This window comes from Hevea brasiliensis, chromosome 10 (assembly GCF_030052815.1).
Source record: "Hevea brasiliensis isolate MT/VB/25A 57/8 chromosome 10, ASM3005281v1, whole genome shotgun sequence".
NCBI lineage: Eukaryota > Viridiplantae > Streptophyta > Magnoliopsida > Malpighiales > Euphorbiaceae > Hevea > Hevea brasiliensis.
The window spans coordinates 15,635,883-15,652,849 of NC_079502.1; the positions used below are offsets into that span (position 1 = coordinate 15,635,883).

At 30.7% G+C, this 16,967-nt stretch overlaps 1 protein-coding gene across 6 annotated transcripts; it reads left to right on the forward strand.

The window, feature by feature from the left end:
• The first annotated feature begins 5,324 nt into the window (after nucleotides 1–5,324).
• On the forward strand, nucleotides 5,325–12,392 carry LOC110634404 (ABC transporter B family member 4). 6 transcript variants are annotated; one of them, XM_021783385.2, is made up of 13 exons: nucleotides 5,325–5,714; nucleotides 6,527–6,923; nucleotides 7,209–7,263; nucleotides 7,356–7,531; nucleotides 7,643–7,864; nucleotides 7,950–8,188; nucleotides 8,335–8,860; nucleotides 8,961–9,234; nucleotides 9,735–10,612; nucleotides 10,694–10,960; nucleotides 11,061–11,324; nucleotides 11,403–11,696; nucleotides 11,869–12,392. In XM_021783385.2, the coding sequence occupies exons 2-13, from the start codon at nucleotides 6,600–6,602 to the stop codon at nucleotides 12,220–12,222; spliced, it is 3,873 nt and encodes a 1,290-aa protein (XP_021639077.2). In that variant the 5' UTR covers nucleotides 5,325–5,714; nucleotides 6,527–6,599; the 3' UTR covers nucleotides 12,223–12,392. The 6 variants fall into 6 exon arrangements, with proteins under 6 accessions (XP_021639077.2, XP_057985197.1, XP_057985198.1 ...); XM_058129214.1 differs by having other exon boundaries at nucleotides 5,325–5,663; XM_058129215.1 differs by lacking the exon at nucleotides 5,325–5,714 and adding an exon at nucleotides 5,748–5,973.
• Nucleotides 12,393–16,967: the final 4,575 nt, after the last annotated feature.

The window sequence follows — 16,967 nt, forward strand, 5'->3', positions numbered from 1 at the left end:
ATGTTATTACTTACTTTTAGCTCTATATGGTATGCTTGAAGAAGAGGATCTCTTGAACATTCATGTTTTGGCTTAAAACTCCTACGGCCTATTCTATAGAAAGAAAGATGGGAAAGTACAGTGAATGGAAATATAAGTGTGTGCTTTATATGAGAACAAGGATTTTGTTAAAATTGTCATAATTTTAACAAGCGTTCACTCCTGTTATTAAGTCGTGTGTCTATCTTTCGAAAAAAAAAAAAAAAAGGAAATTATAAGGGAAGTAAAATCCTATGAAAATGAAAGTTATTATTTTTCTTACAAATAAAAGAAATGAAAAGAAGTGATTTATTTATTTTTCATATTTTAATGAAAAGAAAAATAATAAGAAAATTATTACATATTTATTATTATATTCATATTAAGTAAATAAAATTATATTAAAAAATAATTATTAGAAGGAAAAAGGGTATAGAGAGAAAAAAGAAAAAATTAACAATTACATTTGTTAAATTGCTGATTTGAGCATCAAAACACCCCTACTATGTCTCCTTCCTAGAACTTGATTATATCAACATTGTTGTTAGAATTGGATCGAGTCGATTAGTTGGACTAATTTAATCAGAACCAAACCAATAATTTCTTTTATTCAAATTAAAACCTTTTATTTAAAAAACTAGAGTTAATCTATTTGAACCGATTAGGTTACCTCGACCAAATTCAAACGGATAAATCAGCTTAAAAAAAAAAAAAAAACTAAAGATTACTTCCACAGAACATGAACACACATTTGTGGAATAATTAAAAATTAAAATGTACATATTTTATTAGAATGTGACTTAAATAATTAATTATAATTTATTTTATTAATATGTTAATTTAAATCAATAAATTATTTGTGCATTTTAAAATTTTATATCATCAAGTATATAATTTTTTAATTTATTGTATTATAAAATTTTTATATATTAAAATCTATTTTTATTGATATAAATAATTTTATTATTATGAGAATTTTATTTTAAGTATTTCTTATTATAAATTATTATTATTTAAATCTAAAATTACAATTAAAAAGTTTAAATTATTTTTAAAAATTACATTTTAAAATATAGCTAATTTTATTTAATAATTATTTATAAAATATATCGAATTAAGAGATTGTAAAAATACATTATAATTATTTTTTAATAAATTTTTAATTTTATAATATATAATTAATATTTATTTAATATATTAATTAAATTTTATTAAATAATAAATTTTTAATCCTTTATTTTCACCAGTGCAATCATCGGATTGAGTTTAAAAGCCTTTGTGATCGCCATTGGTTGGTCACATTACAATCGTTCAACACAATTCTGCATCAATCGGGTTGCTATAGGCTTGGTGGGGTGACTAATCGGATGCATGTAAGCTTAATTTTTCTCGTCGTATTTTATTATAAAAGTATGTATATATTGCATGCAGTTGACAGAGAAGTGATGACTGAGCGAATGAATTTAGAAATTCACTATGGTGATAATCATATTTTTAATGAATCATAAAGAATAAGTTTACCCAAAATGTAAGAAATATAAAGAAACTCATACTATTTATATATTAAATTCATAATAAATTATATATAAATAAAAATTTCTCATAATAAAGTAAAGTGGCAGCCTATTTTATTTTATTTTTTTTAGTGGAACCTGTTTTACTTTCTAAAATTCTAAATATGTGATGAGATATTTATCTTTTAATAGTGTATTAATTAATTTTATTAATAAAGCAACGAATTTGCTGACTATCTTCTTTGAGTTGTAGTCAACAAACAACTCCTTAATCTTGTCTCACAAAGCAATTTCATATTGCTCAACAAATTGTTTAACAGCTTAATGTGCTTATGGAGTTTACATATCCATTAAAATAAACATCCCTTCTATTTTCAAGTAGCTCGGCCACTGGAAATATGCAATAATTTTCTTGGCAACTGTGGTTAGAAAATTGATTGCTGTAACTAAGATAATGGCAGCAGATTAGGGACGACTAAAATAAAGAACTAAAGTTGAATGAAGTTGGCTTTCTCCCAGCTTCTGTTTTAGCTGCGGTTGTTTCCAAATGCTGCAGGTTTTTAGTTGTAATGTAATAAAATACAATGTAATCAATTATATAATGCAATCAAAGTTGTAATGTAATGTAATATAATGACAATCACATTTTTACATTTGATTATAAAATAAAGATATAAGTAGTGTAATATAATGCTAATTTTCATTCTAATATTTAATTTATTTAATAATTTTAATAATAAATGATATTGATTGCAATTATTAGTAGTCGAATGGTAGTGTTGACTAAGTGGTGGTGGCAGTAGCTACAATGATAGATGGTAGTGGTGGTGACAAGATGAGATAGTGACAGTGGCAGTGGCTAGGTGGTGGTAGTGGTGACAATGACTAAGTAGTGATAACAGTAATTAAATGGTGGTGATAGCGGTAATCAAGTGGTAGTAATAGCGCATGATAGTAGTGGTGATAATGGTAGTACAATGGTAGTGCAGTGGTGGTAATGGTGGTAGTGATAACAGTAATTAAATGGTGGTGATAGCGGTAATCAAGTTGTAGTAATAGCGCATGATAGTAGTGGTGATAATGGTAGTACAATGATAGTGCAGTGGTGGTGATGGTGGTAGTGGTGGTGGTAATAGTAGTAATGATAGTGATAATAGGTTAAAAGTAGTGGTGGTAGTAATAGTGGTATCCGAGTAATGATAACGGTAATGGTATTATTGATAATAAATAAAAAAAAATAAGTTTATTTTTATATGAAATGATTATTATATTATTTTAAGAATAATTATTATATCATGTAATTGTCATATTATTAAGTTAAATTTTTTTATATTAACAAACAGCGTAATCAAATATACAATGTAATCATGATTATATTATAACTTTAATTACTTTTATGACTATAACTAATAAATAATATAGATGTGAGTTTATACAAAAGCTTAATAACCATTATTAAAAAAAAAAAAAGTGTACTCTGATAACGAAGGAATGGGTTCACCTCTGTTGAATTTTGTTTTGAAATAAACGCGAGAGAAATTGGAAAAACATAAAATAAAATTCTTATATTAGTCGAATGGTTTTTAATTTGTTTTTTAGAGAAGAAAAAAACAAAAAAGGATAAACAAGCGTGATTCCAAATGCAGGCTTACTAATTTTTTTAAAAAAACTTAAAAAGTGGCACATTATAATTAGTAATACAGAAAGCAAGAAAGAAAGATATGGTCAACTAGAGACCCAAACCCAAAGCTCAAAAGGAAAAATATTAAAAAAACCGTAGCTAAGAAAGAAGAAACCAACTATTCTCTATCGCCATCCTGCATCTCCATTGTAAAGGCACCATTTCAGTATACAACGCAAAGGGCTAGACAAGAAATCACAAAACAATGGACAAGAAAGCAGTAGGAAGACAAAAAAATAGCCCAAGCTTCCTTAAAGAGCCTGAACCCTAGATGAACCACACAAATGATCACCAACGCCCGAAAGGAGTTGTGCATGCAAAGCTCATGGTGTGTCTCGCCTTAAGGGTTTGGCCATAGTAAAACAGTCGACATTGTGACCCTAGAGATATCGTACACCACTAAAATAGGACTCTCTATTGGAAGAAAAAGCTGTGTTGCTTCAAAGACTCTAGGGTAAGGAGATTGTAGAGGAGGAGGAGGCAAGCTCGATGTCCTTCAAGGCAGGGGTGGACTCACGCCAATTGTGAGGGGGCCTTGGCTCGCCCCTTCCCCCTCCAACTTTTTTAATTTTTTTTTAAAGTGATGTGATAATTTACAATTCTATAAAAAATGACGTTTTAGTAGTTTTTATATTTAAATTATTAAAAATATTAATTTTAAGGATTAGTTTTATTAATGTTTCTAAAAAATTTAGTATAGATTCATTTATAAATGATTTTTATGATATACAAGAATGACATACTCTTTTAGATTAATAATTTTCATGATACAAAAGAATGACATACTCTTTTTTAATATGTTACATATAATAAAGAATATAAAGTGATATTTAAATTTTGACCCCTTCAATGTTTATTCTTGCTTCCATCCCTGCTTCAAGGCAACCATGGAGATCAGTAGGCTCTTCACACCCTTAAGTCTCCTTCCTCCCTTTTAACAAACAACTGAAGCTTGCGTCCCTCATAGCCTGAAAAAACCTCAATCCCATAATAGAGCAGGATGCAGATCTATAGAACCTTCCCTAATAACACCCAAGATCTACCATAAAAGGAAATAAAAAAGTAAGTATTTACATCCCATATCTGAAAGTGAGGAGGAGAACTCACTTCCAGGCAAGAGAGGAAGTCCCCTTGCCCGTGAGGGGTAAGGGAAATCATCATGTCGACAAATGAGAGAATATACGAAACTTTAGAAGGCAAAAAAAAAAAAAAAAGACAGAAGAGAGAGAGAGTATCTCTCTACAAGTTTAGAGAGAGACGTTAATATAACACAAGTTACCTTACTTATCATATGTTTATGACATAATATATAAATAATAATAAAATAAATATATCCCCATTTCGTATTATTTAATCTAATTGTAATCTACAGTCCTACTAAATTTCCTAAAACAAGAAATTTTAGGCCCCATTTAAAATAAATGAATTCTACAAAATTCATTTTTAAATTCAAAATTTTGTGTTTAGAAAGGTAAAAAAAATATGGATTTCAATTAGATGATTTGAAGTTTGTAGAACTGACTATAACTACCACAAATTTCATCAAGATAAGCCAAATTTCTAAATGAATTCCACCAAATTTGCTACAAAAATTTTTGTAACAACAAAACTACCCATATTTTTATTTTTTTATTTTTTTCCTCATAAACCCATTTTTTCACCTTCATCTTTATATCATCATTCTCTTCTCCTATAAAACCCATTTTTTCACCCTCATTTATCATTTTCAAAGATGTGTCATTGATCAATATTATTTGTCAATCTAAATTATTTAATTTACATAGTGATAGATATTATTTTAAAGATAATAAAGTATATTATGTATTTTAATAGGAAAACCACAAATATAATATAATATTATTATGTTAAGTAAAATAAATATAATTATTAATTTATTATTTATTTTATAATATTATTTATTATTATTATTATTATTATTTATTTTTATTAAAAAAATGTTATTATTTAGTAAAATAAATATTAAAAAAAATTTAAAGAATTATAGGAAATAAGATTTAAGCAGGATGTAGATGTAGATGCATATGCACACGAATGCATTCAATAATTTCCTGCTATTTGAGTCCCCCATCCCAGTCAAAGCACTTATCTGACTGGTGCTGACAGTACCACCAAACTAATAGCATTCCCTTCCCAAAAGAGGAAAGAGATTGTTACTGTCCAACGACTTGTCGCTCAACGATGTATGCACTTTTCATATTCAAATTTTTTCTAGTACACCGGGTGCGGCTGAGAATTTGCCCCTTCAGAGAACCTGTTCCGCAACCTTTGACCATTCGTCTCCTCTCCATTTCGTCAGTAGTGGGCATCGACACCGCCGCCATGAGTTATGGTATAAATGTCGAAAGGAATGGGAATTGGAAGATGTGGATGGTGGTGGTGGAAGTGAGGCTGGTTGCTTATTCTCTGACCCTCCTACAGCGGCGAGAGAGGTTAGGCAACCTCCATGATTGGATTAGAATCAGAATCGAGCTCGTAAAATGGTGTGAATGGTTAATTTTAAGGTTTTTTAATTGATTTGAGAGGTTTTACTTGTCTACATCACATGTTTTTAATTAAAATTTGACCAGTCTGTGGGTTTTAGCTCTTGTTCAACATGGAATTAACGTGATAGGCGGCCAATACTGACCATTCTAATTGCAATTGCGTGCTCTTTAAGCATTAAACCAACGGAAAGCGCCTCTGTATAGTTTATGTGTATGAACAGCTCAAACACAATGAGAATTAGAGTTCTTCTGCCAAGTTAGTATATGTCTTTCAATGGTTTTTTTTTTTAAATGGCCAACCACCATCTGGGTTTTGCTAATTTATGTTCTTTGTTTTAAATAAATTTGTTTGCTTGTACTTTGGTTATTGTAATTCCTGTTTTCTTGGAATTAAAAAAAAAAAGGATATTTTAGCTTTCATTTGATTTACTGTTTCTATTTAGGCTGTTACTACTGATTTCCCACTAAATTATTCTATTATTTATCTTGATTCCATGGAATACAGATAAAGTGCCTTCACTCAAATCAAGATTTGTCTGTTCTATCCTTTTTCTTGCTTAATGACTGCTTCACTTTAGTTGAAGAAAATGATAGTTGGTCAATCCACTGTCAGATTGTTTTTGTTTTTGTTTTTCTTTTTCTTCAACAGCGTTTGGAATCTCTGGTACTAATAAGTGTATTTTCTGTTAACACCATTTATTAGTTTTTATATTTATGATTTGTATAGTTTGTAATTGCTCATTTGTCATGCTACTATGGCCTTGATTATAAATTGCTGGTTTCAACCACTCTATGTTTGTGCATTACAGCTGCAATACAAGTACAATACATTCTACGAGCAATTAGTAAACCTTCAGAGATTAATATCTTGTGCTGGGCATTATGTCTGTGAGGAATGGTGTAAACAGTGTTACGAGTACCAATGAGGCCAGCAAGTCAAAAAGCCGTGAAGAGAAGGGGAAAGACTCCGTGGTAAATGGGCACCTGCAAGAGACAGAGAAAAGAGATGAGGGAACTAACTCAGTTCCATTTCACAGACTCTTTTCATTTGCAGATTCGGCAGATGTTATATTGATGATCATTGGAACAATTGGTGCCATTGGAAATGGGTTAAGTATGCCCCTGATGACTATATTTCTTGGTGATATGATTGATGCTTTTGGTGAAAACCAAAATAACAAAGATTTGGTGCATGTAGTTTCCAAGGTAAAACATGTTCAAAATAAGCTTTAAGCATGAATTAATATATCTCTAATACAGATAAAAGAGCTTTTGAGCTTGAGATTATTATGCATCTCTCAAATTAGGAAAATGCATAAACGGATTCTTTGTTCTAAATTTTAGCAACTAGTTAGAGCTAAAAAGATGAAAATTCATCTATTACTGTTATTGATGAAAGTTAGGGGTTGAGCTTATTCTTTTTATTTCCTTCACAATTGTTTATCATTTTAAAAGGAGATGTTACTAATTTGTTACTTGGAAAAACTTTAGGTGTCTCTAAAATTTGTCTACTTGGCATTGGGATCTGCTGCAGCCTCATTTCTCCGTACTTATATGTTCAATAATGTAACCACATGTACCATGATATCTAATATATGAAGCACCAGAATTAAGAAGCCTATATTTGTTGTTTGTTAGAGGTGGCGTGCTGGATGATCACAGGAGAGCGACAGGCTGCACGAATAAGAGGATTATATTTGAAAACCATACTGAGACAAGATATTGCTTTCTTTGACAAGGAAACAAACACTGGCGAGGTCATTGGTAGAATGTCTGGTGACACTGTCCTTATACAAGATGCCATGGGGGAGAAGGTATTCTACTTATGGTTTAACAGAACAGCTACAGAAGGAAAAAAATGCACAAAATTTGATATATCTTGCCTATGCATTCCTGTGATTTAATAAGTTTCTACTTTCATGCAGGTAGGGAAATTTCTTCAGTACGTATCAACATTCATTGGAGGATTTGTAATAGCATTTTTCAAGGGGTGGCTTCTTACCCTTGTCATGTTATCCTCTATTCCCTTGCTTGTGGTAGCTGGTGCAGCCATATCTATCATGATAGCTAGGATGACAACCCGTGGACAAAATGCTTATGCAAAAGCAGCAACTGTAGCTGAACAGACTATTGGCTCAATTAGAACTGTACGTTTACAACAGCCAGAATTAGACATTATTCCTGGAAAATAATTTCTAGTCAAAGTATGCTCATAGTTAAATTGTAATCCAGGTTGCATCATTTAGTGGGGAAAAGCAAGCTGTAAGTAATTACAAGAAGTTTCTTGTTACTGCTTACAAGTCAGGTGTTCGTGAGGGCTTCATTTCTGGATTAGGTGTTGGCCTATTTATGTTGATCATGTTCTGCAGTTATGCTTTGGCAATATGGTTTGGAGGAAAGATGATACTGGAGAAAGGATACACAGGTGGTGAAGTGCTTAATGTGATGATTGCTGTGATGACTGGTTCCACGTGAGTTCCCTTGTGAAGCAAACACACATATCCACAACACAAATACCCAAGATAGAAGACAATGGCAAGATGAATTTGTGTATGCAATATTTTCTTTGATTATTCATTATTTACTGATCTTTTGCATTTACATATGTATGCTTCAGGTCCTTAGGGCAGGCATCTCCCTCCATGAGTGCATTTGCTGCTGGACAAGCTGCAGCTTATAAGATGTTTGAGACTATCAACAGGAAGTCAGAGATTGATGCTTATGACACAAGGGGAAAGATATTGGATGACATCCATGGAGATATAGAGCTGAGGGAAGTATATTTCAGTTATCCATCAAGACCAGATGAGCAAATATTTACTGGATTCTCTCTTTCCATTCCAAGTGGCATGACTGCAGCTTTGGTCGGACAAAGTGGAAGTGGGAAGTCAACAGTGATCAGTCTAATAGAGAGATTTTATGATCCACAAGCTGGTGAAGTTCTCATAGATGGCATTAACCTAAAAGAGTTTCAGCTTAAGTGGATTAGGAAGCAAATTGGACTCGTAAGCCAAGAACCTGTGTTGTTTATGTCCAGCATTAGGGACAATATTGCATATGGGAAAGATGAAGCAACCACTGAAGAGATAAGACTTGCAGCTGAAATTGCCAATGCTGCTAAATTCATAGACAAACTACCTCAGGTTCTTACGAGTTGCCCATTAATCAATCTTAGTATGTAGCCTTTGTTGTTTATATCATATTGTTGTTCATTTAATTTGGACCATGGAATTTTGCATCCAGGGACTGGACACCATGGTTGGTGAGCATGGAACTCAGCTGTCTGGTGGACAGAAGCAGAGAATTGCAATAGCGAGAGCAATCTTAAAACATCCTCAAATTTTACTCCTAGATGAAGCTACCAGTGCACTTGATGCAGAATCTGAAAGAACAGTACAGGAGGCATTGGACAGGATTATGGTCAACCGAACAACTGTTATTGTTGCCCATCGTCTGAGTACAGTAAGGAATGCTGATATAATTGCCGTAATCCACTGTGGAAAAATAGTTGAGAAAGGTATTTTTACTATTTACAGGCATTGCATACTTATCCATAACTCTCAAATATGCTTGTTATCAGTAGAGAAATTATTTACGCTAAACCGGTTATCTTCAGTCACAATTGTCAATTATTGTTGGGAGTTTCGAAATCTAAAACATTTTTAACAATGTGCTGAGTTCTTTTGCGAGTTCTTGATTCCTATCTATAACTGCTCCTATAGAAGGCACTTCTTTTATATTGGAAAACTTACTTAATAGTACATATGCTTTATTGCTACCCTGCACCTTCTCTTGATTAAGTCTGAAATTTCTGAAATTTCATTGCCGTCAGAATCAAATTAGTTCTGAAATTTCCCACTATATTTCTAATAATATCATGGTCTTAAATCTAGCATTTATTGTTTGTGCTGGCTAAAATAAATCACATGATTTTTTTTTATGTGTGATTTTTATTTTCAATGTGAAAGAGATGAGGAGATGGATGAGACTTCATAATTTGTTTTATTGATTGTTTAGGTTCACATTCAGAACTACTTGAGGATCCTGATGGAGCATACTCCCAGCTTATAAGGTTACAAGTAAATAAGGATTCTGAACATGCTGCAGATAAGCATGAAAGATCAGAGATTTCTTCAGAATCCTGTAGACAGCCAAGTCAAAGAAATTCCTTGCAAAGGTCCATTTTTAAAGGATCATCTGTTGGTGGAAAAAGCAATTGCCATTCATTCTCAGCCTCATCAAGTATACCTATAGGACTTAAAGTCTCTGAAAATTTCCAAGAAGAACTAGAAGTTTCTCCACAACAGAAAAAAACTCCAGAGGTGCCAATCCGCCGCTTGGCATGTCTCAACAAGCCTGAGATTCCAGTGCTTATAGCTGGATCTATAGCTGCAAGTATCAATGGTGCAATATTTCCCATGTTTGGTATACTATTTTCTAGAGCGATTAAAGCATTTTATGAACCACCTCATGAATTGAAGAAGGATTCGAACTTCTGGGCAATAATCTTTATCTTAATGGGCTTTATATCTTTTTTAGCATCTCCAACACAATTATACTTCTTTGCTGTGGCTGGGTCTAAGTTGATCCAACGGATCAGATCAATGTGTTTTGAGAAGGTGGTTCATATGGAGGTTGGTTGGTTTGATGAACCTGAGCACTCAAGTGGTGCAATTGGTGCTAGGCTTTCAGCAGATGCAGCATTAGTGAGTACTCTGGTTGGGGATGCACTAGCTCAGATGGTTCAAAACATTGCATCAGCAGTAGCAGGTCTGGTCATTGCCTTCATTGCAAGTTGGCAAATGGCCTTAATTGTTCTTGCACTAATTCCTCTCTTAGGAATCAATGGATATGTTGAAGTAAAGTTCTTGAAAGGGTTCAGTGCTGATGCAAAGGTATGCTTTTTATCTTGTTTCATTGGCACATGAATTTCAAGAAAAAGAAAACAAGGGAAATCAATTTAAAAATTGTTGCAGATGATGTATGAGGAAGCAAGCCAAGTTGCAAATGATGCAGTAGGGAGTATAAGAACTGTCGCCTCTTTCTGTGCTGAAGAGAAGGTGATGCAACTGTACAAAAGGAAATGCAAAGGCCCAATGAAGACAGGAATAAGGCAAGGCCTTATCAGTGGAATAGGATTTGGAGTATCAGTCTTCTTGCTTTTTTCTGTCTATGCAGCCAGTTTCTATGCAGGAGCTCAACTTGTCAAGCATGGGAACACAACATTCTCAGATGTTTTCCAGGTGTGTATATTATTTCTAAAGTGTCTCATGAAGGATGTTTAAGGCTTCTTAAAAGTTATTTATGATTTAATTATACTGATTTTATGTTACTGCTTTGCAGGTTTTCTTTGCTCTATCCATGGCAGCTTTGGTAATTTCTCAATCGAGTTCTTTTGCTTCTGATTCTTCCAAGGCCAAGAATGCCGCTGCTTCCATATTTTCAATTTTAGACCGAAAGTCAAAGGTAGATCCAAGCAATGAGTCAGGAATGACAATAGAGAATGTTAGAGGAGAAGTTGAACTTTGCCATGTAAGCTTTAGGTATCCATCCAGGCCAGATATTCAAATCTTACAAGACCTCAATTTGGCTATTCATTCTGGCAAGGTATTGCAAGGAATCACAATGAATAAATTAATTAACTATCCAGTAGTAAATTGCACTAATGTGGATTTTTTCTTTCAGACTCTGGCTCTAGTTGGAGAAAGTGGAAGTGGGAAGTCGACCGTCATCTCATTGTTACAAAGATTTTACGACCCTGATTCAGGTCATATAACTCTTGATGGAGTTGAAATTCAAAAGCTCCAACTCAAGTGGTTGAGGCAGCAAATGGGGCTTGTGAGCCAAGAACCAGTCCTGTTTAATGATACAATCCGTGCAAACATTGCATATGGAAAGAATGGAAAAGCAACTGAGGCTGAAATTCTTGCTGCATCAGAGTTGGCAAATGCTCACAACTTCATTAGTAGCTTACAACAGGTTAGAACATGATATATCAGCACTGATCGGTCTAATATAGTCAAGCAAGCAAATATAATATAAATTTGAAAATGGATTTTGTATAGATAGGAATTGAAATATGATTGAATTACTTTTCTTTAGATTCTTGTTGTTGCTTAATTGTGTGGTTTTATGACAATGTAAAATGCAGGGGTATGATACTGTTGTAGGAGAGCGAGGAATACAATTGTCTGGAGGGCAGAAACAAAGGGTAGCCATTGCTCGTGCTATAGTGAAAAGTCCAAAGATATTGCTATTAGATGAGGCTACAAGTGCCCTGGATACTGAATCTGAGAAAGTGGTTCAAAATGCTTTAGACCGAGCAGTGGTGAACAGGACTACAGTTATTGTAGCCCATCGATTATCAACGATCAAGAATGCAGATGTTATTGCAGTGGTTAAAAATGGAGTTATTGTAGAGAAAGGAAAGCATGATTCTTTGATCAATGTCACAGATGGTTTCTATGCCTCTTTAGTGGCACTTCACACGAGTTGCCTCAACTGAATGAGTTACTAGCTTTTTTTATCTATATTGATTTCTTATATTATGACTCAACTTGTGGAGATGGATTTTGAAGAGATTTTACATTGCTTAGTTTCTTCAATAGCATACAAGAAGAGTTTTAAATGCTTTGATGATTTAGAGGTTTTCAACAGAATGGTGGAATAGTTGGGCTTTTTGAATTGCAGAGTGGCATGGCTAACTTCCTTGAATCATAAAAGCAAGTATGTTTCTGTTTTGAGTGTGTATTTGATTTTATTGAGGAGTTTGAAGAAGTTCTTTCAGGATTTATTCACCATTAGCCATGGATTTTATTAAAATTGTTTAAAGCTTTCGTCTCTTTTTATTTTTATCTCATATTTCTAATCAAAAACTAATATTGAACTGACAAAACCGAGTCTCTCCTGTATCCCTTTCAAAGTTCGGTGTCAGCTTGAAGAAAATGAAAATTGATAGCATTGGTTTGATTAAGAAAGATGTTTCTTTTATCTCTTCAAGGCGAGTGCAAAATAAAGAAATAGTTGATATATTTAAGATAATCACATATTTATAAAATACTGTTTCAATTCATTTTATTTCATCAGGACAACATCTCATACCTACGCTAAATGCAGATCCAAGATGTAATCCTACAAGTGGAGGGAGTTCGAATAAATATTGTTTATGTTCGAAAGGATATGAATTGATTGGCAAGCCCAATCCCAATGCATACTTTGTGAAATGGTTTATGCATGTTTATTGCCAGGGGCAACAACATAAAGTTGGTAAGGATTTAAAATTCCCCTTCCATTTTTTAGTCATTTTTACTCTTTAACCTATTGAACTCGATCCATGTACTACCAATCACAGGATGACTCCTCAGATGCATCTAGAGGAATATGAAACTAGAATGACTAGTGCAGCCTCCAAGCAACAGACGTGTAGCAATACCTGAAGTTCTTTTTTTTGTTGGGGGGATTGGGGGAATGAAGACTCAAAATCAAGTTATGCCAAGTGATTGATGAGCCTTCAGCCACTGGACTAAATCAGGTTAGGCGTAGCAATACCTAAAGTTATTAAAAGGTAGATTAATTGGTTTATTTTTTTACACGAAATCTATATTAGGAGAAATTGACAATTGAGTTTTATTCAAATTTTTACAAGACATAAATGATTATAAATCTAAGTCTGAAATTGTCATTGGCAAAATTTTCTCTATATAGGGAACATTAGCGTTACTCAAAATACCCTTTGTGATTTATATTATTTATGAAATACTAATAAAAACATATATAAAATTGCAAATGTATGTATTTATCGCTAAAAATGTAAATAGTGACAAAAAATCTGTCTCTAATTACCTTTAGCGATAACGTATCGATTACTAATACTTTCAGCAACGAGAAATTATTTTATATAAATTTGTTGCTAATAAGAAGCACTGAGAAGTTATTTTATATAAATTCATCACTAATAATTTTTAATGCTACTTATACGTCACTAAATCTATAAAGAATTTCAACTGTCAGTATTACTATAATTAATATAATATAAAATTTTAAAATTATTTTAATAGTAATTCTACTCATTCAAATAATCATATTATAATTGTATAAAATTAATTCTAAAAGTATTATTATTTAGTTTATTCTAATAAAATTAATAAACAACCTTAAACATAAAATCTTAGTTTCATTAATTTATTTTTTCAATTTTTTTAAATATTTATAAACTTATAATATTAAATTATAAAATTAAAATTAAAAAATTAACATACTTATAATATTATTATTAAACCTTAACTATTTAATTAAATAAAAATTTATATTTATATCAATAAATATGAAATTTTAATCTGTTTAGTGACAAATATTTTATCTATTATAAATTTGTATCTACTTTTTTTTTTTAATATTAGTAAAGGATAAATTTTTACTTTAAACATTCTAATTTTGTGTAAAAGGACCCGAGCCATATTAACTTTGATGTACAATGTGATTTTTTTTCTTTCTTCATTACATTTTTACATGTCTTTTTTTTTTTCAATGGCAAAATCTATTTGTATGCGTTTAAATTTTTTAAATTTTTGTATGTCACAGATATCATTGTTATGAGTGTAGTTACATGTGAATATGATCACTAGGATTTTGTTATTATCGCTATTGCCAAATGACATACTTGTAAATTCATTGATACTTATATAGGTCAGGATAGATTGATTTTCTTATTTTTTTTTCATATTTAATATTGATGCATCCAATAATATTTGAGATGATTAATATCATTTTTGCATAAAAATGTGCATTTTACATGTGATGGTATGAGATTTTTTAATTTTTTTATATCTACTTAATTTAAATATAAATTAATTATAATTTATTAATATCTTTATGTGCATGAACATATTTTTATTTTTTAATTTATTAGTCAATCTTATCTAGATTGTTGACTTTGATCATAAGGTTATAAGAAAACCTAATTATATTTTTGCATATATTTATATGTAAATTATGATATTTTCAATATTAATTTTAAGTTGTTATGTTTCAAAATTTAAAATAATAAAAATGAGAGGAAGATATAAAAAGTAAAAGAAAAAAAAATAATTTCACTATTTTAGAGTATTAATTATATAATTATTATGAAATAACTAAAAATGCATGATTAAATTTATATTTATATTTTAATCTACAATGTCTTTATAACATATATAATATAATCTATAATTTAAAAAAAAACTTATTAAATATATTAAATAATGTATTAATAGACTTTAAAATTATTTGTATTAAATAATATGACAATACAAAATTTCAAGATATCAATATAATAAAAATAAAATTTTATAATGAAAATATATTAACTATATAATATATTTAAAATTATTATTTTTTATTTTATAAATAATTTTCTTTCATATTAATCTAGCTATGCAAATTAATTATGTAAGTTAATATTATTTTAAATTATAAAAAATAAAATATAGAGAAATCAAACTTATTTTTTAAAAAAAAAGTAAAGTAATAAAGTTTAAATGAATTTAATTCCATACGCTAACTTGCATATATTATTAACTTATCTTAATTTTTAAACATTTTCACCCATTTATATTTTTAAAACTTACTATTATATATATTTTATATTTTTTATATTTGACTTTTAATTAAATTAATATTATATGTTAATAAAATAATACATAATTTTCGTAAAAATATGATGCAATAAAAAATAATTCTTAAATTAATAAATATTTTTATATAATTAATTAAAATAACATTGAAATTAATATTTTAATTTAAATAATTAAATATAATATTTATAATACTATAATAATTTTATATTATATATAAAAATTTAATAAAAAATTATATATAAAAAAATTAAATTACGAGTATATATATATATATATATAATTCTCAATGGAGATCATAATAGTTTGAATGTCTGATACATCTTATTCTGATCTAAATTTAAACCACCATATAAATTTTCATAGACATTATGGCGTAGCTACTCAGCTAACATTCCATTCCCAAAATCTTTAAAAGTATGACTTTTAGCAATGGCTCAAAAAATTGCTAATAATATTAATTAACGATGGATTCATAACTATTATGTTACTAATTTATGGTTGATACTTTAGCGACAATGGTTTTAATGATGCATTAAAATCTATAGCTAAAAGTCAGTTTTTTAAAATTAGTTACGGATTAGCAACAAATTGTGATAGTTGTTGAAAACCTCATTGCCAAAAAGCTTAAGTTCAAGTGACTGATCAGTTATAAGTTTGTCACCAATATGTATTAGCAACTGATCCATGAATTCATTGCTAAAGGTATGTTTTCTTGCAAGAACCAACTATTTCTTTTAATGATTCCTATATTCCTTCATAAATTTATCAATCTCATAAAGAGCATAACTTAACCCTAGCTATTTCCATCCACTTCTCAGCGTGACTAGTGGCTCCCATCCCAAATCTTTTTTCGATAAGCCTTCCTTCTCATCTACTTCCTGCCTCATCTCGTTAGAGCCACCTCACCAACTATGAGAAGTTTTCCTAGAAATAAGGCGTGCATTAGTATTGGTGTAGCGATAATAAAATGACAAGGATGTGATAGGTGTGAGTTTGCAACAATAACAAAAGAAGGAAGAGTAGTAAATACGACAACTAGTTTAAGAGGGAAAAGAAGAGGTAAGAGACGATGGCAAGAGGCTAGCAGCACTTATGTAAGGTAGGACATTACCAGAAAGATTATTATTAGAAAGATCAACCAAGGTTAATTGGCCTAAGTTGCACGACTGAATTGGTATTTCACCTTCAAGATTATTATAATCCAAAAAAAAAAAAAAAAGAAGCTAATTAGGAAGCAAGGAGCAAAAGTCAAAGATTTTCCTACTAAACCTAGGATAGAATCTTTCTAAATAGTGAAAATGCCTATATACCTCTCTAAACCTCATAAAAAAGACACTAATACTCATCAGCCATTAATACACAATCACTCTCAACTCTAGTGGCCACTCAACGCACCATGCCTCTCCCTACACTCTCGCACACCTTTTTGCTCTTTCTCCCTTCTACCTTTCTTTATCTTATTTTCTTTTAATTTTACAAATACATTGTATAAAGACCTAATAAAATTATGTAGAACATTATAATATCATCTTCTTCATGTATATGTAAGCATATTTGAGTTCTTTTTCATGTAAATTGTGAATGCGATTTGAGGATAACCTACAAACTCTGTGCATATTCCATAGGATATTTTACT